This window comes from Suricata suricatta, chromosome X, assembly GCF_006229205.1.
Source record: "Suricata suricatta isolate VVHF042 chromosome X, meerkat_22Aug2017_6uvM2_HiC, whole genome shotgun sequence".
NCBI lineage: Eukaryota > Metazoa > Chordata > Mammalia > Carnivora > Herpestidae > Suricata > Suricata suricatta.
Genome location: NC_043717.1, coordinates 31,343,064 through 31,366,159, shown reverse-complemented (window position 1 = coordinate 31,366,159; position 23,096 = coordinate 31,343,064). Strand labels below are relative to the sequence as shown.

Genomic DNA, 23,096 nt, shown 5'->3' with positions numbered 1-23,096 from the left:
CTGACATGCTTTATAATGAAGAATGCCATAAAACTGTGGTTCTTCGTATTTTTTGGATCATGGACCCTTACTAAAAGGTGAAAGTTGGCCACTTTTCCCCCAGGAATGCATGTATTCATGTACCAAAAAGCATGTCTGATTACAGAGGGTTCATCGATTATCCCCCACAAAGTCCTTCCATTGATTAGACTCTAGAAGGCCAGGAACTCGGATTAAGAATGTCCACCATAAAGAGAATTTTATTTTGCTATTGACTTTCAGTATAAAGTCAATGATGCAGTTTGCTATTTAATATGATGACTTCTGATAATTGTAAGAGTATATTGAGAACAATGATGATGGGGAAAACCAAAAATTTCCTACAAAACATTAAGAATGCAGAGCTCTCTTCAAAATAACTAAAACCCAACCCTGTGAACTAAAACTATAACATAGAGCCACAGCAAATCTGTCAATTTGGATCATGTATCACAATCAATTAGGAAGTATATAGTTTTAGCAAATTGGCTACATTTTCATTAGTTTCAAATGCTCCCCCTGCCAACCATGAGAAAACTTCAGGGTGATAGAAGGAACATTCTACTAGCCTTCTACAACCTAAATCCCTGGAGTGGCTGGGTGGCTGGGTTGGTTAAGTGTCCGACTCCTGATTTTGGCTCAGGTTGTGATCTTGTGGGTTCGTGAGATTAAGCCCCGTGTGGGGCTCCGAGCTGACAGCACAGGACCTTCTTGAGATTCTCTCTCTCCCTCTCTTTCTGTCCCTCCCCCGTTCACACAAGAGTACATGTATGCTCTCTCAAAATAAAGAAATTAAAAAATAAAATCTCAATTCCTGTTGTAACTCTAATACATACAACGGATATTTCTTAAGGGTGATTTGGTGCCTCAATAATACATGGGGGTTCAGAATGATAGGATGGGAGTCAGTAGACTAGGAGGACCCTTATTTGAACTTTGGGGGAGAGGAGTGACTACTTCTTGGGAAATCTGTTGATTTAGATGAAGTTTCTGCAAGGAGAGCAGAATTATAAATGGAATTGGCTCCAGGTATGGCCGAGGGACAGAATTCTTCATGGCACTGAGTTTCTGGTTTCTGAGCCAATGTAGAATTTGTGTTTGTGTGGAAGAAGCACTGAAGGATTCCTTCCAAAGAGCGGTAATTGCAACCATGTGAGGACTGATTAATGGTTGTCATAATAAGAGCTCAGTTAACCAGAATTATAAAGGAATAGACTTTCATAAATAAAGAAGAACATGTTAGGGAACCTTCCTCTCTTCTCCCCACCTCCTCTCTGTTTCTTCCTTCCTTTCTTTTCATTGTAACCCTGTGGAACATCCCCAGTATGTATGAGCCTCTTTTACTGCTTCTTAAACTTCAGAAGTAAAATCTGCTGAGCAGCATGTTCGTCTTTGGTCTTATCATATCATTCAGTATGTTCATTTTGTAGACCGGTCATTATTTTTTATAAAAGTTGATGTATGCATTTTAGGCTGAATATAAACTGGACACTTTTGGAGAGGAATGGCCAATATCCATTTATTTTCTTCCCACTTCTTTTTTCTCCTATCAGTAATAGGAGTAAGTTTTCCATTCAGTTTGGATGCATTGTGCTGCACGTAATAAACAGTGGTATTCATAGAAGCTTAATTTAAAGGACATTTATTATTGACCTAACAAGAAGTATGGAGGGAAAATGTCTAAGTTGATTTAGTAGCCCCATAAAGTCATTACAGACCCCAGATTCTTGTTATCCTTCCACTCTACCATCCTCAGCTGAAAATCTTTAGAGGTCCCAACATCTTGCCTCATGGTTGCAAAATGGCTGCCATAGCTTTAGGCATTCATCCTTACACAACAGCTTCCAAAGCAGGAGGAGAGAAAAGAGGGCAAAACAGTCTTCTACTTGTGCGGTTCTCTGTTTTATCGAGGAGATAATCTTTCCCATATGCTCCATCTCCCCAAATGAGACTTCTTTTTACTTGCCATTGGCCAATACTGGGTTTCACTCCTACCCTTGGAATAGTTGTTGGCAAAGGGGAATTTCTGACTTACGGCCATAGTAGTTCATCTCCTGGGGAAGGACACACTGCTGCTGAATGCAACCTAGGGGTCTTTTAGCAAGAAGAAAGAAGAGAATGGCTGACAGGCTGGCAGTCAGCAGCTTTTGGTGAACACAGAGCCTCCTTGCTTTTGCGGGGCCCCCTCTTCTCTGGCATACTTGTTATTGTAGTATGCAAAGGCCATTTGCTGTTTGCCACATGTCTGTGTTACGGAGAGAGAGAATGGTGGGTTGGGATCTAGGCGGAGGTGGATGGACCAGTGTAAGTGAGCTGCTAATCAAGATGTTGAGATAATCTGAAATGTCTGCCTTACAGTCTCTAATTTAAGTAAAAGCAGTAGTGAGAATGTTTGGCTTGGGGTTTAAGCCGGCCAGCCAAAGAAATAAAGAGAAGGAAATGGCTGCTTTGCCCTGCCAGGGAGAGCACTGCATTCGGGGTGCTCATGTGAACCAACTTCATGTCTTCTTTTGGCTCATTATAAAGATTTTTTTTCACGATGTGACCTGGAGGTTTCTTCTCTGGAGGCAGACATCTACTTCTTTTTAAATGGCACTGGAGTTGAGCTTGTGATTTTGACTTGAACCTGTGGTCTTGACTTGAACTAGGGGGTTAACAACACGTGTAGTTTACCCCGGACGCCTCTGGAGGCAGCGAGCAGGCTCAGAGCTCACTGTAGGAGTTATCTGTGTGCAGTTGAAGGGGGAGATGGAGAAAACTCATAAGCCCAGTATAGGAGCCCAGGTTCCAGCAGCTGGCCCTCTCCTTGTCTGTGTGGTAGGCCCTTTAGATGTGTCTCAAGGCTTTGGGACGTGAAGACTTGCAGTGATGTGGAATGGACAATAAATATCAAGTACCACAGTCCACCATTTTTAGTCTTTAACATTGTTCGGTATGCTTTTGTTAGAGATTTTAAAGTAACGAGGTGCTCTGTGGAGAAAACTTGGAAAATATAGAAAAAAGGGGGAAAATTTCACTCATGCTTGAGTTTGGAGATTTCTGGTATGTTCTTCTAGCCATCTTCCCCACTTCTTTCTTTTCTTCTCTTCATCTCTTTCTTTTTAAATAATGAAGTATTTCAAATATCAGAAAAGTATTCACCATCTAGATTCAACTGGTATTCACATTTCCCTACATTTACTTTAGATTTTGGTAAGACATAGGGTATCGGGTATCAGTGGCCCTTTGTGTATTAGTTCCTTCCTCCCCCCTGCCCGGGGGAGACCACTAATCTGAAGTTGATGTATATATTCTCCAATCTATTATAAGTTTACTGCATATGTATGGAAAACATATAGTAGTGTTCTTTGCATTTCAAAATGTTATATAATTGACATCACACACCGTACGTTGCTTTTATTCACTATCCGTTGTGTATTTGAGATTCTACCTTGTTTCCTGTAGATTGAGGCCACTCATTTTAACTTTTACAGCTTTCTGTGATTTGAATAGACCACCATTTATTCCTAGTAATGCTATTATACAGTTTTTATTACTGGCGATGCTGCAATGAGCATTCCAGCGCATGGCTGGTTTTGTGTTACGTGGCGGGGGGGGGGGGGGGGGGGGGGGGCAGGTCCTGAGGCCCCAGGTCCAGAAGTAGAATGGCTGATTTGAAGGGTAGTTTCAAACGCAGTGCACAACTTCTCTTCACCCTAGTTGTAGTGGTTGTATTCCACCAGCAGAACTTGAGAGTTCCCAGATTGCCCCAACCAGATCTTTCTTTAAAGAAGGGCCAGTGCATTCAGTTGGAGACAATGCTGGCCTTGGCCAGCCATAAGCTTTCAGCCCCATTCCGAGACTGCCTCAGCTGTTGGGAATGCTTTGTCCATGGTCCTGTCCTTCCAGAGTGGGCCATATCCTATGACTGATCGAGGCAGGACTATAAAGGCTTAGCCAGTTCAGCCCAACCTGAGAGCATGTCATCGGGCTGACATCAAAGCGCGACTTCTCTCTCCAACCAAACCTGCTTCCTCCTTTTCCCTTTCACAGGAGTTGATCCCTAATAAACGTCCTGTGCACTATACCCTGTCTCAAAAGCCACTTCCCAGAGAACCCAAGCTGGGGCAGTTGTCTTCTTGGCTTCAAACCAGGAATAAATAAGTCCAGAGCTTCTTACTGCCTAGGTAGATGATATGGAGGCCAGGCTATCCTGGGGGAAGCAGGAAGTGCTCTTCATAGGAAACAGATCTCTTGACACTTAATACGAGCTATGCTGTATGGAGTTGAAGACTCCAACAATTGTTCGAGAATTCCAGTTCAACTCTGAATGCGGAGAGAAGTAGGGGCAGGGTGGACGGAGAGGGGCAGCAGATTCTTAAACATTTCTAATATATTCAAAATGCATTTTGGAAGGTAAGCTTCTCTGAATTATATGCATAATAAAGTTTATTTTCCATTGTGAAAGTAATACATGTTTATAGTAGAAAATTTAGACAGGAAAGAAGAAAAACATCCAATTATCATAAACTCTTCTCAGCATTTATTTTGAATTTGATTGTTTTACATCATTATAAATCACACCATTTGTATAATTTTGCCATAGTACATTGTTTACTTAATGTTTTAACTGTTTCCCATGCTATTGTACCTTTTTATAAACATTATTTTCAATGGCCACATTATCGTATAATCCAATGAATGTGCTGTGGTTTAGTTAAGCATGATATTGACTATTTGGTCTGTTTATAGGCTTCTGTTATGATAAGTGACATTGCAAAGAAATCTTTGTGTGCAAAAATTTTTTTCCTATATTTAATATTATTTCCTTGGGATAGATTCCCAAAAGTGGGATGACTTGATAAAGGGGTTTAAACATAGGCCTTTGATTCATGTAGGTAGACTACTTTCCTGATAGGCAATACTGGTCTTCATGTTCACTTTTTGCTATTGAGTGAGGAACAGTCTGCATAACTTTGTACCTGTTTCAGTGGCCAGGAACCTGGAGCAGAGCAAGACACAGAACTGGGCTTCGCTAGCAGGGGGCCTTTTTCAAATGGACATGGTCCAGCCTTCATCACCTTCCCACTGCCAATTTCCATGCTATCTCTCGTCCAGAATACCAGTAGATTACTCATTCACTTATCCCATGTGGGGATTTGAAAAACCTCATAATAGAGAGTGTGCTTGCCATTGCCTGATATGGTTGCCAGTCCCTCTAGGTAAATGTATGACCAAGATGGTGGTAACTCCATGATCAGTGATCACACCAGGAAGTCTAGAGGGAAAGACATATGAATTTAAGATAACGGTTTTGAAGTTTGGGCCCTGATACCAATTTAAAGATTAAGAATCTACCACTTACTAGAATTCAGTATTGAATATTCCAAAAATGATCTGGGTTCGACTTACAAATGAGTTTAAATTTTAAAATTAAATACAGACTTTTCCCTCTAAGGCTGTGGTTTTCAAGGTCGCGAGACTTGTCCAGAAACATTACTTTAGCGATGCCTGGGTAGAGGGGCTGTAAATAAACATCTAGGTTGTTGATTTCGGCCCTCATTCCCTACAAATATATCAGAGTAGCTTTGTGTTTCTTTTGTCATTAAGATTAGACATTTGATTTGCCTCCTTATCCTCCACCCAAATTCATGTTACAAGATGGACTGATTTTCAAGTACCACAAACACTCGGTTCTCCTGGGTTTTCTTTGACTGCTGGAGAAACTGTAGGCCACGTCTGAGTCACACACATTTTACTGCGTCTTCCCTGGCATGAGATTCATATACATTGGCATCTTCTCAGAGTGAAGTTGACTTTCTGTCCTGAGTCCAGAATTCCAGTTGGCTTGTGGCAATTCTAAAGCAGTCGGGGGCCCGTTTTGATTGGCTCTGGCAATCTCAGCCCGGCCAGGTTCACTCTGAGACGTCCCCCTGTTCCTTCGTGAATGGCCATGGAAGCTATCACTCTTGGCTCTGCGTTCTAATAAGCCCCTCTCGCATGACTGTTGCCAAAGCAACGCTTCAAAATATTCGTCCGTTTCATGTGGCTCTTCTTGCTGCAGTTTCTGTTCTTTTTTATTGTAGGATCTGGAGACTCACCGCTAGAAGACGATGAAGTCGGGTATTCACACACTAGATATAAAGGTGAATGCTTTGCTTCTGTGCTAATGAGGACCTGCTGATGCCAGGAAAACTTTCCTTTTTGCCCTGCAGAGCAGACTGTAATAAAGTGACCAGACAATGCGTTAAAGTTCGGATGACCTGTCCAGAAAAAAAAAATGTACTTAAAAATTACACAGCATATGCTCCCATTTAAAAATGAAGAGAAACGAAAGAAAGAAAGAAAAAGCATTTGGAATTCTCTGAAGTGCTGTCCTTCAGCATCGCAGTGGTCATTTTATTCTCATAAATTTCTTTACTGTCCTTCTGCAAAGCCAAGCGCTAGCTGATGAAAGTGAAAATCAAGCCATGAATTCTGCCTGATTCGTACATTACAGCCAGAATGGTCCAGAGTATACCATCTAAGGTCGAATCTGGACCCCGTGCTGCTAATGTACTGAGATGAATGGGGAATGGGAAAACTTGATTTTCATAAGCTCATGTCACCATGCTCTTTCTGAGTGTAGCTTGGCTCCCGAAACGTTACGTAGAGTGTGTTGCCAGATGAAACTTTATTCTAATGATAAAGAACTCCAGCTCTACACATTTCCAGCAATCCACCCCCCCCCCACCAGGTATAAAAAGCCTAATCAAGAAACTTCTGTGCAGGCTCAGGTAAGTAAGTATGTCCACAAACATTTCTACTGGTGAGTCCGTTCTCTGAGGCTTAGGGAGCCCTGGGAAGAGGGAAGGTACATTTAGGTGATTTCTCTCTGAATCTGATTCCTTCTGCAGTGGAGGAGTGATGCGAAGAAAACTTGGTTAATAAAGTTCTGTTGCAGCACCTTGCCCAGGAAATTTGCCCACAGTCTGGCCAGAGGACACTGCCCTGCTCTGTCACAATATGTCTAAGAGGATCCGGGTAGTACGGGGCAGCCTTTGGTGGCAGATTCGTTCGGTTGTTTTTCACATGAGTGAACAATCTAATATAATGCCTGGTGTCTGTTCGGGTGTGTTTCCCACCACATTCCACGTTTCCTTAGGATTTGGGAATGCAGATACTCATTCCTATCCACAGCTCGTATATGAATCGCCTCAGGAATTAATCAGTCAAGCAATTAGGGGTTTGGGGTAAAGAGATATTCTGATTCCTAACACTTCTTAATTGAGCGTTAAAAGAATGTTTTCTCTTTGAGTCCCTTGTTGAAAAGTCTTCCTAAAACGCATACGTGCACATTGGACCCTTCAGCTGTGCGGTAGAGGTTGCCTAGTGCCCTCAGCTCACTGTTCCCAGCATTCATCTTCCCCTCACGCCACTGCAAGTGTGCAAGGTAGACCAGATGGCTAAAATATGTGCCTGCCCTGGAGCTTGCCCTGAGTGTTTAAGAAAAAAAGATATCTTAGGAAATTGTGTTTACTGTCAGTTTTTTTTAAGTTATTTATTTATTTATTTATTTTTAGCAATCTCTACTTCCAACTTGGGACTCAAACTCACAGCCCTGAGATCAAGAGTCACATGCTCTTCTGACTGAGCCAGCTTAGGCCCCCCAGTTTTTTTTTCAAGTCATAATACTTTAGAGGCAAACCATTGTTAACCAGGTCCCTGCACAGTGTCTGGCACAGAGTGTATACTATTGACTTGAAGGAAGAAAGGAAAATGTAAACAACATTTACTGTGTTCCCAGAACGTGCCAAGCATTACTTTTGATTCTCTTGCCTGGAATGCCATCGCATAGTCACGTGAATGGAAGGAAGGGGGCAGGTATGTTGATACCTCGTGATTCCTTGTTCATAGAGGAAAGAACCACAGATTAGAGAGGGCAGGTGACTTGCCCAGAGTCACGCAGCTTAGCCACCATCGCATTTAGGGGTGAAATCCAGATGTTTGAAACCCAGTGTCCAGGAGTTGGCTTCTCACTCGGCGTCTATCCTAGGAACTCCAGGGCACTGCGAGGCTTACTGCTCTGGCCAAAGCGGGGGGGACTGGAAAAGCTTTCCTGAATAACCGATTTAGAGTTCTCCCTAAATAAACCCCGTCTTACTCGAAGCAGCGTAAGGGCTTTGTTTCCCTGAACCTCTGTGTTCAACACGTTGCTAATTCACTTGAACTCGTCGTGCTTTTGTGCACTTCAAGTTCAAGTCACTCGCTAACATTTTAATTATGGTTACAGCAGAACTGTGAAACTGTCACAATATCTTCCTTAGATTTGTCTTGGAACATGATCCAAAGACATTTCTTCTGCGAATACATGAAAACGAGATTTTTCAGTGTGCAGCCAGCACTTGTAGGAGGATTTGAGGACTCAGACTGAGGGGCAAAGTCAAATCGCGCTGAAAATGTCGTATTGAAATATGTGAGTTTGTGACGTATGTATACCCCAGTCATCCGCTACTGTACCTGCCAGCCTTAAATATTTGTCCTGGCTGCATTTGTGGAAAAGCTTCCCGTAACATGTGTGCCAAAGGAAAGGTATGCTGCTTTCATTTAGCTTCCTCAAAAATCGTGTCCCTCCTGGAAAAAAGTCCAGAAGCAGGAGGCTGTGAGTGTGTTCAGCATTTGAGTGAAAAACAAGTCGAGAATTGGACACGCTTCCTGTTTTTACATCAGTGGAGTTGTGATGAGTCAGAATGCACAAAGCATTTGCCTTCAGCTGAAAGGGTTACAGGAGAGGGGTTAACCCCTCAGTTAGCCGTCAGAAGGAGGGGTAAGGAGGTGGGCACGGGCAGGGCGTCGGAAAGAAAGAAGGCAGAGTGTGAAGCCTATAGCTTCAAAGCTGGGTGGGGCTTTGAAAGTAACTTAATCCACTCCCATCACTTAGAAATGAACCGTCCAGGGTTGCTAGGAGGTGACGTAGTTAGAAGGTATGCCCGTGCTCTTGCCCTTGCCTGGTATTACCGCCACCACACTTGACTGGCTCAGTGCGGTTTCCTCCTCTCCCTCCCTGTCCCCCTCTTCACTTCTCCCTCACTACCATTCCCCCACCCCCAGCGCGGGCTTCACCTTTTCTCTCTGGAGGCTAGGTCTAAGGGCTGCCACAGTTTGGCCTCAGAGATGACAGAAAATAAGGCAGGAAAGGGGCCCAGGCGGTAAGAGGAGGCGGCTGGAGATGGGGAGCACAGAAGCCGTGCGGTCTTGGAGGAGGACAGGACAGACAGGGAAACTAGAAGGAAATGACACAGTGACGGAGTTGAGGGGCAGGGGTGGCCACGAGGGTAAAGAAGTAAAACAACAGGTGATTTTTAAGATCTTTTTTAATTACCGTGGAAGTCCTCTGACAAACTATAGAAAGTGCTTCTTTGAGACCAAACAAGAGCATTCTGGAATTTCCTTGTAGGTGATCTTTCCCAATAGAGTTGGAAAACAAAGGCAGAGAGAGGGAGAGAGGCAGATAGACCTCACTTCTAGTGGTCACAGAAGCCAGTAGGTTCCAAATCTCAGTTTTATTTGAGTGGTAGGCATCTATGGATTTTTCCAGAATTCATCTTAAGATCATTTGATGATAGACGAAATAGTGACAGCTTGGCATGCTAAGCAAACCTACCCCAAGGATTTCTCATTTACCTATGATCTTGAAATCGCCTAGTTTCCTGGAGCCATCACCAAAGAGAGAACCAAGGCATTTAAAATTGCTTCAAGAATTCTTTTATACTTAGAAGAAAAGAATGGAGACATGTACACTGTTTTGTACTTTACTTCAGGGTCCATATTGTTCTTATTTACAAATGTTAGCACAAGGAGCGCCTGGGTGGCTCAGTTGGTTGAACATCTGACTCTTGGTTTCGGCTCAGGTCACAATCTCACGGTTTCGTGAGTTCAAGCCCCACATTGGGCTCTGCACTGACAGCATGGAGCCTACTTGGGATTCTTTCTCTCTCCTCTCTCTCCAAAGAAAGAAACAAAGACTTAAGAAAATAAAAATGAAAAAAAAAAATGTTCCTACGTACAATGTGTGTTGAGAGGAAAGTTTGTTCAAGGAAGGTCTGTAGGCCTGGTGTAAGCTCCTGCAAGCCTGTGTCCGTGCATCCACATGGTCGAACTTCCACGGCATTAGACCAGGCCTGCAGGACATGACTTATACCCAGAAAGTCCAGGGAATACTTGCTAGAGTCCAGACTGTAAGACCCTCGTGGCATCTGTCTGCAAAAACATTATAGGATGAAAGTATTAGCAAAAGAAGTTCTGAAAGCACAAAAATAAACAAACAAACTAGTCTGTGCCCAAGCCCTGAACAGGACTTGGTCTTCGTGACTGAGAAGCAGTCAGAAACCCACGTTCAGAAAATTCCTTGGGAAGTCAGACAAGGTGTCCTCCTTTTTGGCCACATGGTGGCGCTCGTACCCCACTCGCGGACCTGCCCCGGGTCCGGAGGAGGAGCCCGGCGGCTGCGGGGAGGGGCTCCTGTTCCAGGCATTGGGAGCCCGTCGCTGGGCCCCATGGACTGTGAGGTGGGCACTCTGGGAACTTCCCAGCCGCCCAGCCAGCCTTGCCCTAAGAATTTATGGCTTTCAGCAAGTACCTTCCAAAGGCACAGGGGAGAGGTTCTGATTTATCCGTGTTCTCCCAGCGGTGCTCCAGGCAACTCCTAGACCCCAATCAAAACATCTCCGGATTTTGCCATTTGGGAACTTTACCATTTATGCCACTCTCTCACCTAAATGGGGCCTCACTGGGGACATCCGAAAAGGGAAATGGCTTCCCTATGGGGAGCGATGGTTCTGTGACTTTAAGCCAAAATTATCTCCTGTGGTAAAACCCTGGCAATTGCAGCTTCATTCACGTTAATTGAAATAGAATTATGAGTTTTTACAGAGAATATGCAGGCCGATTTGGATAAAAAAAAATCTCACCAATTATGGACTTCCTTGCCACTGTGTATGGATGGTTGGGGTTAGGGTTTCCGATAATATCAATCACCCTCAAAAGAATTATGTTATCTCCTTAAGGGAAATACCAAAAGGAACAAGCATTTGTTGAATATGTGCTAGGTGCTTGATGTGCTTCATTTTTTTTAAATAAGAGCCCTGTGACAGAGGTATAGGTATTGACTCAGAGAGGTTCAGTAACTTGTCCCAGATCACACAGTTAGTAATGGAGGAACCCGGATCCATATACACATCTGTCTGACACCTAGTCCTGTGATTGGAACCTCCCCACCCAGAGACCCCTTCAAAGACTCCTTTAAGAGGTTCCGCAATCTGGAGCGCAGCCAGCCAGGGACTTTGAGAATGAGGAGACAGTTTCTAAAGATGTCATTTCCTATTTCTCCCCTCCTCTGTTTCTGTGGCCTGCAGACACCCCGTGGTGCTCCCCCATCAAGGTGAAGTACGGGGATGTGTACTGCAGGGCCCCTCAAGGAGGATACTACAAAACAGCCCTGGGAACCAGGTGTGACATTCGCTGCCGGAAGGGCTATGAGCTGCATGGCTCTTCCCAGCTCGTCTGCCAGTCAAACAGGCGCTGGTCCGACAAGGTCATCTGCAAGCGTGAGTAGTCCCGCCCCGTGGGTCCTCGGGGCGGCACCAAGGTTCTTTTGCTCTGACATGAGATTAGAGCTTTTTTTTTGTTTGTTTACCAAACATTGCGTGGTTTCTGATGAGAAAAAGCGCCCTTGTGAGCAGACGCCAGTGGGTTTGTGAGTTTCGGAGGAAGGGAGAGAACGCCTTTCAGACACAACGGTGTGATCAGCCATTCGGGGAAGGGGGATGAGAACAGAGGTTTGCTCTGCAGACAGGTTCTCCGTTTTCAATATGTGCTAGACCCTGAAAAGGTGTTGGGGATCTGGCCACAAATAAGACACACGCGGGCTCTGCCTTCAAGGGTCTCCCAGAATAGCCTTGGAGAGCGGGGCAGGGGTGCTAAGCCGTGGACTTGTGTTCCTGGAGAAAAAAAGTGTTCACCCAGGGCGAAGAGCTTAGGGAGGCAGGGAAGGTTACTAAAGAATGCTCTTCCATGAAAGGGGCCATGCGTCAGGGGAGAAAGAAGGCAGGCAGAGCATCTCACCGGCTGACTTTTAGCTGGAGGAGAAGTCACATCACAATCAGGCAGCTGCACTGTTGAAGCACATTTCAGGTGCCATTGTTATTCAAAACAGCCACCACTAATTGAGCATCTCTTTCTTGTATGCCCGGCATCAGACCTATGTCCAGTTTTTACATTGAGGCTGTTGTTAAGGGTGCCGATACCTTAACTTGATTGTTGGGGAAAATAGGGCTCTGGGCTACAGCCGTGTGACCCAGCCTATGCAGACTCTGTGACAGAGTGGCTGTATATATAGTGGACATTTTGGGTGCCTTGCCCGAATAGTCTTGGGTCCCATTATCCCAGTTCTGCATGTCCATCCCCCAGCTTCTGACTTGGATCGTCATCAGAGGAAGGAAGGGAGGAGGCTCTGCTCCTTGAGAGGGCTCTTCTCTTTGTTCTGACAGGGAGGGCATCCCCAGTAGGGATGGAGCTGCCCAGTACCGACTGGTAAAGGATTATGGGTGCCCAACTTCCTTACCTGGAGACAGGACTAACCGCAGTGTCATTGTGCTCCCGAGCGCCCCCGTGTGGGCAGGCCGAGACTGCCTTTGCCTGAGATCCCGCCTTGCCTGGCCTCCTGCCTTCCCCTGCCCTCCCCTGCCCTACCTTCTCCACCCCTTACTGGGCTCCCTTTCTCACCAAATCACTTGCACACCAGTCACGCCTGGGGTCTGCTTCTGAGGAGCCTGACCTGAAACACTGGCTTAGCTGGGATGCCAAGCCACACCAGTCTGCTATGAAGCTGTGTGCCCCTTCTGTGGGGCAGGCAGCCGTCCATGGTTTCTCTGATTCTATCCATGAACTTTTTAAGAATATTTTTTATTATGTTTACTTATTTTTGAGGGGCAGAGAGAGCACAAGGAGGGGAGGGGAAGAGAGAGAAGGAAACACAGAATCCAAAGCAGGCTCTGGGCTCTGAGCCATCATCACAGAGCCTGACGCCAGGCTTAAACTCGTGAACTACGAGATCATGACCTGAGCCAAAGTTGGACAGTCAACCTACTGAGCCACCCAGGCACCGCTCTATCTGTGATCTTTAAATTGGCTTTGCACTCTGCATTTTCAGTTTCTGGACTCTGAAACTCTAGGGACAAAAACTAAGAAATGCTGGTTATCCGGTTTTCTCTTTTTTAGAAAAGCGATGCCCCACTCTGGCCATGCCAGCGAATGGAGGGTTTAAGTGCGTCGATGGTGCCTACTTTAACTCCCGGTGTGAATACTACTGCTCACCAGGATACACGTTGAAAGGGGAGCGGACGGTCACATGTATGGACAACAAGGCCTGGAGTGGCCGCCCAGCCTCCTGTGTCGGTAAGAAAATACCAGTCTTCGGAGGGCGCGTACTTTGGGTGTTCCTACAATGGATTTTAAAGGAAACATCAGCACCCCAGATGTAAAGCGTAAGCACCGAGCTTTGCTTTCAGAAGCTCTCTTCATCCCTAGTCCTCTGGCTTAGCCCAGACCTAAGCTCGGGCTTTATCCTACAGCCCCCTCCACAGCCAGTAGCTTTCATCTAGCTCGTCTCTTTCTTGGCTTGCTCCTGGGGCCGCTGCAGGCTGGCAGGGGTGCTGCTTTGGTCCAGGGACCTGCTCTGTGGCACTGAGCAGAGTGGTTGACGTCGGCAGGACAGTCTCACGGAGAACATCTGTGTGCCTTTCGGAGTCCATTTGCTGCAGACTGCAATGGTCGGCAAGCACTCTGTTTGCTAAGTGGGGTTTGGAAATTCTACCTTACTCTGGGTTTGTTGAGCACTGGCTCTTAAGGTGCGCCCCTGGGAGCTACAGACCACTTGGGAACTCTCTAGAAAGGCAAGCTCTTGGCCTTGCCCCAGATCTGCTGGATCAGAGGCTCTGGGAGTGGGGCCCAGTACTTTGCGCTTTAAGGAGCCTCAGGGACATTCTGAAGTGCTGAAAGAGAGCCCCTGATGTGAAGCAGGACTTCTCAAACTTTAAGGTGCATTGGTGAAACCTTGGTGAAAATGCAGATTCTAATTCAGCAGGTCTGGGGTGGGGTCTGCAGTTGGCATTTTCTCAGGCTCTCCGGGGGGGTTCTGATACTCTGAAGTTTGAGAACCCGCCTTAAGGATATCAAATTGGGGAGGGCACCTGGGTGGCTCAGTCAGTTAAGTGTCCGACTTCGGATCAGGTTATGATCTCGCGGTTCACGGGATGGAGCCCCGCGATGGGCTCTGTGCTGACAGCTTGGAGCCTGGAGCCTGCTTCGGGTTCTGTGGCTCCCTCTCTGCCCGTTCCTCACTCCCACTCTGTCTCTCTTTCTCTCAAAAATAAATAAACATTAAAAACAATAATAACAAGTCAAGGAAGAACTTTAAAACCTTTCTGCTGGAAATAGTGCCTTTGGACCAGCCGTGTTAGCACCAGCAGGAAGCTTGTGAGAAATGTAGAATCTTGGGACCCATCTCAAACCTGGCAGATGGAAGTCCACATTTGAATAAGATCCCCAGGGGATTCCTGTGCCCTTTAAACACTGAGGCATACTGCTCTGGGACAGTGGTTTTTCAACTCTGGCTTCCACTTAAATCTGAATCACTGGGGCCCCGGTATTTTTCCAAAGCTCCCTCCAAGTGGTAGAGAACCACTGTCCCAGAGGATCATTTACTCGTAAACTGTTAGAGCTGCTGGGACCCACACTTACAGAATATTCTTGTCCCTTCCCCTATTCTACAGATGAGGCTTGAGAGGTCACCTGACATAAGCAAGGTTGCATAGAGCCAAGCCTGTGTCTCCAGGCTCTCAGGCCCAAAGTTCCTGGATCCAGAGAGAGTGCTGGTGCTGACGAGCCTGGCTTCTCCCCTGTCGGTATCTGCCATCCTCCAGACAGCTGGTCCCCTTAGTCTGCGAATGTGCCTTACTCCAAAGACTCCTTCCTGACTGCTCATTGTCTGGGGCATATGCTTCAGGAGCAAGACTGAAATCGGATGCTATGCTCTGGGGCCAGAAGTATAACAGCAACAACTCTGGCCTCAGTATCACAGCTGTCTTCGGGACGGTACCAGTGTCCATGGTCTTCCCCGGCAGCCATTCTCACTCTGCAGTTCTGTGGTTCCTGAGCTACAGCTGAGGGATCTTGCCCAAGATGTGATCTGAACCCTTCTAGGTCAGGGTCACAGCCTGGACCATACCTTGTATCCATTTGACAAGAGCCAACAGGTCGAATTAACCTCAGATAATGGACTCAGATTTATTCTAGGCTTCTCTTTTTCTACGTTTTAGATAGGAGTTTGTATAGGTCAATAATCGGGAAAACAGAAACCATGCTAGGTATTTCATATGGAGGAGAATTTAATACAGGGAGTTGGTTAAAAAAATATAAAAAAGCTGGGGGAGCAAAAAAGGAAAAACGGTATTATCAGAGATTTGTTACAGGAGAAAGGCACACCAGCCAAGTGTGGGAGGAGCGGTTGGTGCCATGGGAGTGTTACCCAAAGTCCATAAGCCCAGCCTTGCTGCCGACATTTCTGGAACTGATGCCATCGTCGATGAGGGTAAAGTCAGGAACTCACAGTCCTGCTGATATTTCAGACGCCCAAGAAACCCTCACCGAAGTTCCGCCTTCTTCCTGCTTTCTGTTCTCCAGAAGGTGCCTCCTTGTGACAAACCTTTCTGACATCCAGCAGGCTAAAGGGGTTTGGGAAATAGAATTTTGAGACTTTTGGTCCAGGTGGTAAAGGGGAGATTATAGAAAAACTGAGCAGCAACAGGATATTTTCTTCAGCAACTTTTCTCTAAGGTTATGGACTTCTCCCTGAGTCACGGTAGTTCATCGGCAAGAAGATGGCAGGACAGCCCTGGTCAACCAATGCAGGTAGGATGGTGCCAGGGACACGTACCTCTTGAAGGACATGACCTACGGCCAGGCGATTGAGTCAGCAGGGCCTCTCGGAGATGTTGCTTTCAGTAGCTCCCCTGGGACTTGTTATGTGCACGCTAGCTCTTCAGAACAACCACCCGAATTTTAAATCTCTCCTCCTGCGTGTTGGAAAGGGAGGGGTGATGGGAGGAGAGGGGATGTTTGAAGATCTTTCTGCTAAGCAAGCGTTGGCAGTAAGTTCTCTAGGGAGCGTACTGTTCAGGTGTCCAGATCGTCGGCAACAATGGAAAGAAAATGCTGATTGTTCTCAAAAAGCAACAGGCATGGCTTAAGCTGGACCAGATGGGGCTGGACGCTTCCCAGAGGGAGACAGAAAGAACTGAGAAATGAACCCCAGTTGCAGGGAATTTATCTTAGAGTTTGCCAGGGCAAGGTTCAGGCACACTGGGCAGGGGAGGGATATTGTGCTTACAATGACGTTGGAGTGGCGAGGAGGGGACCAGTGAACCACAGGACCGCCTAGAGCTCCCAGGAGAGAGAGACAAACGGACAAAGCCAGCAGGCAGTTCTTTCTTTGATTTTGGTGACAGATAAGCTGGAGTCCCCAGTGACTTTTACTCCAGGGATATCATGGACTCTTTTGGCTTTAAATGTTTAATAACGTTGCTCGAATGTAGGCAGGGCTGGGCGTCCTTGAGCATAGCTCAGAGCCTCAGCCTATTTTAGATGCTGACACATGGTGGCTGAGTACTTCCCAAATTTCCGCACAACTTCCAGCAGGGCGTCTTGGCCAGAGCTTTGCTGAGTGCTGAGAAAATGGTCCGAGCTCTCCTCCAGACCTGGAAGGAGGAGAGAACACTGGGCTCACTTTTGACTCCGAGGTGGTCAGTTCTGTGGTCTGGCTAATTTGAAAGTACCATGAGTTAAAATTAATTCTCTTATGCAGACCGCACTCTGGCTGTGGACCCAAGTCCATGGTTATTTCCAAAACAGATATGGAGAGAAAGAAGTCCATGCAGGAGAAAAATCCTACTGCAATTGCAAGGGCTAAACTAAACAGCCACAACTTCTACTGATACATATATGAAAGAAGGCTTGGAATTAAACAACTATTGTTTGCAGGAGATGTTTTTTCTTTCTTTCCATTTTGACTTATTTTTGGTTACATTGGCATTTAGATGGAACAGTGGACAGTTAGAATTAAAGCCCTCATCTAGACACCAGATTTTGAGTTCTCCCTTAGACCAACACTTTTCCCTGAGCCAAAAAAGGAAGAGAAAAACACTAAAGAGAATTTAAAAACCCTCAGATAATGGAGACCCAGCCGATACCTTCTGACATGCGGAGAGCCCCATTTCGTTGTTTTAACAAAGGACAGGGTACAAACCAAGTTGATTTTTGGAATTGCTCTCTGCTTGTTTTGTATTTCCTGCAGAGTAGAATAGATTGAGAGTTGGCACACACGAAATCCTGGAATAAAATATCATCTTTGAGATTTCAGATACGCACATTGATGAACTGCTTTTGTGGCTTCTCAGCTAACAGCTGGGCTCACCCCTGATCCCCAGGGATGTTTGACGGACTGCCCTGCCTTCCAGAGATTCAGTTGAAGATACTCACATTATGGGGCTGAGAATAAATGTGTCAGTGCATCGTTATCGATGATCTTAAATGGTGCTACATTTTTCCTGGGTTGACAAGTACACATCCTTTGGCAAACCTTCCGGAAGCTAGTTCAGCTTTGAAACAACTCGATTGATTGAGACACTGATCCACATTTTACCTGGCCTCAACAGGTAAACACGTAGTGACCATCTCTAATATACACGTATCACCAGTGAATTTTCACTTGGGCATCTTTCTTGTGAAGATGATGGTTTTTAATTGTGGAATTCATTGCCTCCATTTCTTGCCTCTTGCATCCACTGGGGAAAATTTTCGGATACCTTATAGCAAAGAAACAGAACCACTTCTGAGAGACCTCCATCCACAAGGACTACATTATACTCTAGCTCGGGGAAGCAAACAGTTAGGCAAGTTTACAGGGTCCAGCTTTGTTCTGCCTTTGGCAGTTACTCTCTGCCTGTGCCCCATGGAGTGGCCACTTCCTTCCTCTGTCACCACCCTCAAACTCTTTTATATTTGTATCAGTAATCTATTCCTGCACCATGGGCAGCCCAAAATTTAGTGGCTTCAAATGACCATGTTATTGCTTCTGGTTGTTTGGGTTGGGGATTTGGGAAGGACTCCGTGGAGACAGCTCATCTCTGTCTCCAGATAGAGAAGAAGTTTGAAAGAAAGAGATGTGATTGCTTATATACCCGTTTGGGTACTATTAACAAGGCTAAAATCATAACGCTTTTAAATGAGATACAGGTTCTATTCTCCTATAAATGTTTACGCTGAAGCAGCCCTGGGCAGTGTCCTAGGCCCAACTCCTCCTCACTTGTTCTTCAGGCTAAGATGGCTGGGTCACCCACCACATCCACATTCAAACCAGGGTAGAGGAGGGAGGAAAAAGAAAGGTGCCCTCTTCCCACCCTTCTTAAAAGCACAGCCCAGAAGCTGTCACTTTTCCTCACAGCCCATTGGTGGAACCCATCACATGACCACACCTCTCTTCAAAGGAGGCTGGGAAATGTAGTCTTTATTCTGGACGGCTGAAGGCCCAGCAGACTTCTTTGACTATAAAAAAGGGAGATCAGAGGGTTGGTAAATAACCACCAGTCCCTGCCACACTGCACAGAGAGGATGCTGGTATGTAAGATCAGGGGATAAAAAGTGAGAGAAGTGGGGCGCCTCGGTGGCTCAGTCTGTTAAGCGCCCGACTCCTGATTTTGGCCCAGGTCACGGTCTCCCAATTCATGGGATGGAACCCTGGGTGGGGCTCTGCACTGACAGCTGACATCTCAGAGCCGGCTTGGGACTCTCTCTCTCTCTCCCCCTCTTTAAATAAATAAATAAACTTCACAGTCAGAGAAGCAGTAGGTAGAAAGCTAATTTGCATGTACGAAGTCAGAAAAGGGACAGTGAAGAGAGTCTGTGTGCCATGAGGAGCCACCGCAACCTTTTACTTGAATAAGAAGATCCTCTTGCCTCAGAATGAGGCAGCCAGAGGGGACTCCACCTCAGGTCCTGCAGCCTCAGCCACAGGCTGTCACCATGTTCTGAAGTGCCTGTTAATCACATGCCATCTTCAGACACAACTCTCCAGTGGGAAACACTAATGAAGGAAACATTTGACAATGCAGTTACTTTATAGCCTTAGTTTAAATTCTTTTAAAACATTTATTTAGTTTTGAGAGACAGACAGATCATGAGCAGGGAAGAGGCAGAGAGAGAGAGGGACACACAGAATCGGAAGCAGGTTCCAGGCTCTGAGCTGTCAGCACAGACCCCGATGCAAGGCTCGAACCCACAAACCATGAGATCATGACCTGAGCTGAAGTGGGACGCTTAACTCACTGAGCCACCCAGGTACCTCTTATAGCCTTAGTTTAAAAGAGTTTCATTTTTTCTCTTGTCACCTGCTGGCCAGGTCACTGTCCTTTTGAACCCCTTTCTTATTTCCACCACCTACCTGGCTAGATGTGTTGAGGATTCCCAAGCTTCTCCAATAAATAGTTGATACAGTGAAATATATTTGGTTCTGATATTTTATATGCGGAGGGGCAGCTAGAGCCCTGAGAAGGGATCAGTGGTCAGATGTCTCCCATGCACGGGCAGAGGCCCAGGTTCTCACAGACGTTTTAGGGATTCCACATAGTAACGGGCTCTGCAGTCATCCTGACTCAACAGGGAATTGCAAGTATGTTTCTATCATAACTTTGTTCAATTCATTCATGGAAATTTATGATCCCTTATAGAAAGCAGTGAGGGCCATGGCTGTGTAATAATAGGCTTAGGTTTCTGGAACATCTGAAGGACAGGCCAGCTGGTCTCATCAGCTGAATGTGAGGGCAGCATGCTTGAGGGTGCAACAGAATCTGCTCCTCAAGGATCGATGGTGAAGCTATAGCAGGCGACCCCGAAAGAATGTTCGTGTTGGAGGAAGCTATTGGGCCAGCAGCACACAGACACCCAGAAGTGTGTGGCTTATTAAGATAATTAAAAAATATATATGTGATCATGTCTTAAGATCCCAGACCATGGAGAAATTCCACAAGAGACGCAATACTTCCTGGTATGTAAATGGGGATGTTAATGATAGCACTCAGTCTGGTGGGTGACGTGAGAAGTCAGTGACAATGCGTGGGGTGGGCAGACAGGTTGGTTCAGTAAACATTCCCTCTTATTTTTAAGGATTGATTTTTTTTTTCTTGTTTCTAGTTCGGAAGAGCAGTGCTTCTGAAAAACTAGGCCAGCTTTGGCTGATCATTGTTAGCCAGACATAAGCTGGCTCTGGGAAGCTCTGGGAGCCTTCACCCAGATAATCTAATTTGGAGCCCATTTGCTTACAATGTGGTACAAATGGTTAATACAGAAAAGCCGGTGTATCATCCAGATGTTTAGTTTCCATGACACAGAGACTAAATGTAACTCTTCACCCCAAGAAAATATAGGAACACAGTGTAATTTTGCACTGAAATCTCCTTTTATTAGCCCCTCTCCTTTTTGCTTTAAGTTAACAAAAATGTATATACTTTTTTTTTTTAATTAATGTTTATTTTTGAGAGAGACAGCACGAGCAGGGGAGGGGGAGAGAAGGAGATACAGAATCGGAAGCAGGCTCCAGGCTCTGAGCTGTCAGCACAGAGCTCGATGCAGGGCTCGAACCCACGAACCGTGAGATCATGCCTTATGCCAAAGTTGGACACTTAACCAACAGAGCCACCCAGGTGCCTCTAAAAAACATATACTAAGATGAGAGTGCCGGCTAGATCTGACCAGCAGGGGGCAGATACTGTATACTCATCTTTGTGATTCTCCCAAAGCGGTGAAATGTTCATCTCAACTATAAATGTAGGTCTTCTATCACGTATCATAACAAAAATAAAAGGCTTATTTTTAAAAACTTAGGAAATGAAAATAGGCACCTTGAATGCATTTAAAGCAGCTTACATTTCATCAGAACATGTATATACCTTATCAGTTTTAGGAAAGCATATTTGTTTACATTTTATTTATTTATTTTAATGTTTGTTTTTAAGACGCAGAAAGAGGAGACACAATTGGAAGCAGACTCCAGGCTCCGAGCTGTCATCACAGAGCCCGACACAGGGCTCGAATCCACGGACCCTGAGATCATGACCTGAGCTGAAGTCAGACGCTCAACTGACTAAGCCACCCAAGCGCCTCTTTGTTTACATTTTAATACCCCTGAAATTGGGATGCATCTCAAAATTGATTTTAACTTAGATGCAGTAAAATATGATAATTACTCAATTTAGGATTAGCATATTAAGGTTTGTAAATTCATACTCCACTGAAGCATGACATGGGATGCATATGAATTTAGAGAGCCGAAGGCAAAGTTGTTTAACAAATTATTCATAACTTCTTACCCTAAACAAGTTATGAAATATTTATAAAATAAAATAAGTTATTAGAAAAGGGGGTGCCTGGGTTGCTCAGTCGGTTGAGCGTCCAACCTCAGCTCAGGTCATGATCTCACAGTTCGTGGGTTCAGGCCCCGAGTCGGGCTCTGTGCTGACAGCTCGGAGCCTGGAGCCTGCTTTGGATTCTGTGTCTCCCTCTTTCTCTGATCCTCTCCTGCTGTCCGTCTGTCTGTCTGTCTGTCTCTCTCTCTCTCTCTCTCAAAAATATAACTTTTGGGGCACCTGGGTGGTTCAGTCACTAAAGCATCTGACTTCGGCTCAGGTCATGATCTCACGGTTCGTGGGTTCAAACCCCATGTCGGGCTCTGTGCTGACAGCTCGGAGCCTGGAGCCTGCTTTGGATTCTGTGTCTCCCTCTCCCTGCTCCTCTCCTGTTCACGCGCTCACACTTGCTCGCGCGCTCTCTCTCTCTCTCTCAAAAATAAACATTAAAAAAAGACTTCGGAGAAAGCATATGAAGACTTTACATGGTGCTTTAGTCTCTCAAGGATGTTTCTGACTCCAAATGAAATAACATTTAATTTTCATTCAGGTTGTACCATAGTGGCATTTAAATAATTATCAGTTGACGTGTGAAGCAATGCACATCTAAATGTTGTAACTTGCCAGGCTGTCTTTAAATACGTTCTCTACCTGTTCAGAATCATCAAGTGGAGTTTTCGAAAGCTTGAACTCCCCCTTCTTGTGATTTCACTTTAGCTACAACAAGATAAAACCCAACCCAGTGAGGATTGACATGTCATTTATTTCTAACCCTCATTATCAACCCGTCCTCAATACTGAGAGAGCAGAAATTCTGTTCCCAGGTAGAGAAACTACCTGGGCAAATTCAGGAGGCCTTTGGAGGGCCAGAAGCAAGGTAAACAGTGCTTTCCCAAAACACAAAACCGTGGGCGTGGTCCAGTGGCAGTTGGAGGGCACAGTGCAGACTGTTCTTTGTTGTAAGATGTTGAAGAGTGGGGAATGGACTTAGCCAGAGGGGAGAGGGCTTGTTCTAGGAGTAAGTGCTTGACCTTGGGTTATAATTCACACACTCACTGTTTGCATGCCTGGCCTTAAATAAATCACTTAAGCTCTTTAAACCTCAATTTCTACACTTGTAAATACAGTACACTTCCACACTTATAAAATAGAGCATTGGGTCGTTCCTTTAAGCCTCCATACCATTTACTTTTTCTCACCTGGGGCAGTAGCATCTTCTACCGTGTGTCCTATTTTGTGTATGGTGACAATAATCCTCCCAGTGGACCATAAACTCTTGAGAAGCACGTAATTCCCTTGCCTTTATCCATCCCTAAACCTAGCCGTTGGAATGATGCCTTGGGTAAGGCAGCCACTCACTAGAGATGTGTTGCCTTGATTTGCATGGAACTAGAAGACAGCTAAGGTGCTCCTTCTGATCATCTGTGATGCTGTCTTTAAAGCAGGAGGGACTCCCTATGGCCGAAAGAGCTCTAGCTGGGCGAAGTCAGTCAGCAGGGGTTGGGAGCATGGGGAGAAGTTGCCATAACTAATCAATTATGCTAGAAGACACCTAGTGAGCCCAGCTGATTGCACGTCTGGCCATGTGAGTTCTCAAGCAATCTT

General features: G+C 45.6%; 1 protein-coding gene across 2 annotated transcripts in view; it reads left to right on the top strand.

Moving 5' to 3' along the window:
- Positions 1–23,096, top strand: part of SRPX (sushi repeat containing protein X-linked) — a 104,026-nt gene that overhangs the window by 40,425 nt on the left and 40,505 nt on the right. Inside the window, exons 2-4 of one of the 2 annotated variants that reach the window (XM_029930136.1) lie at positions 6,084–6,143; positions 11,391–11,582; positions 13,255–13,431. In XM_029930136.1, coding sequence (XP_029785996.1) covers positions 6,084–6,143; positions 11,391–11,582; positions 13,255–13,431 — 429 coding nt within the window. The remainder of the gene's footprint in view (positions 1–6,083; positions 6,144–11,390; positions 11,583–13,254; positions 13,432–23,096) is intronic. The other variant, XM_029930138.1, reaches the window with a different exon arrangement.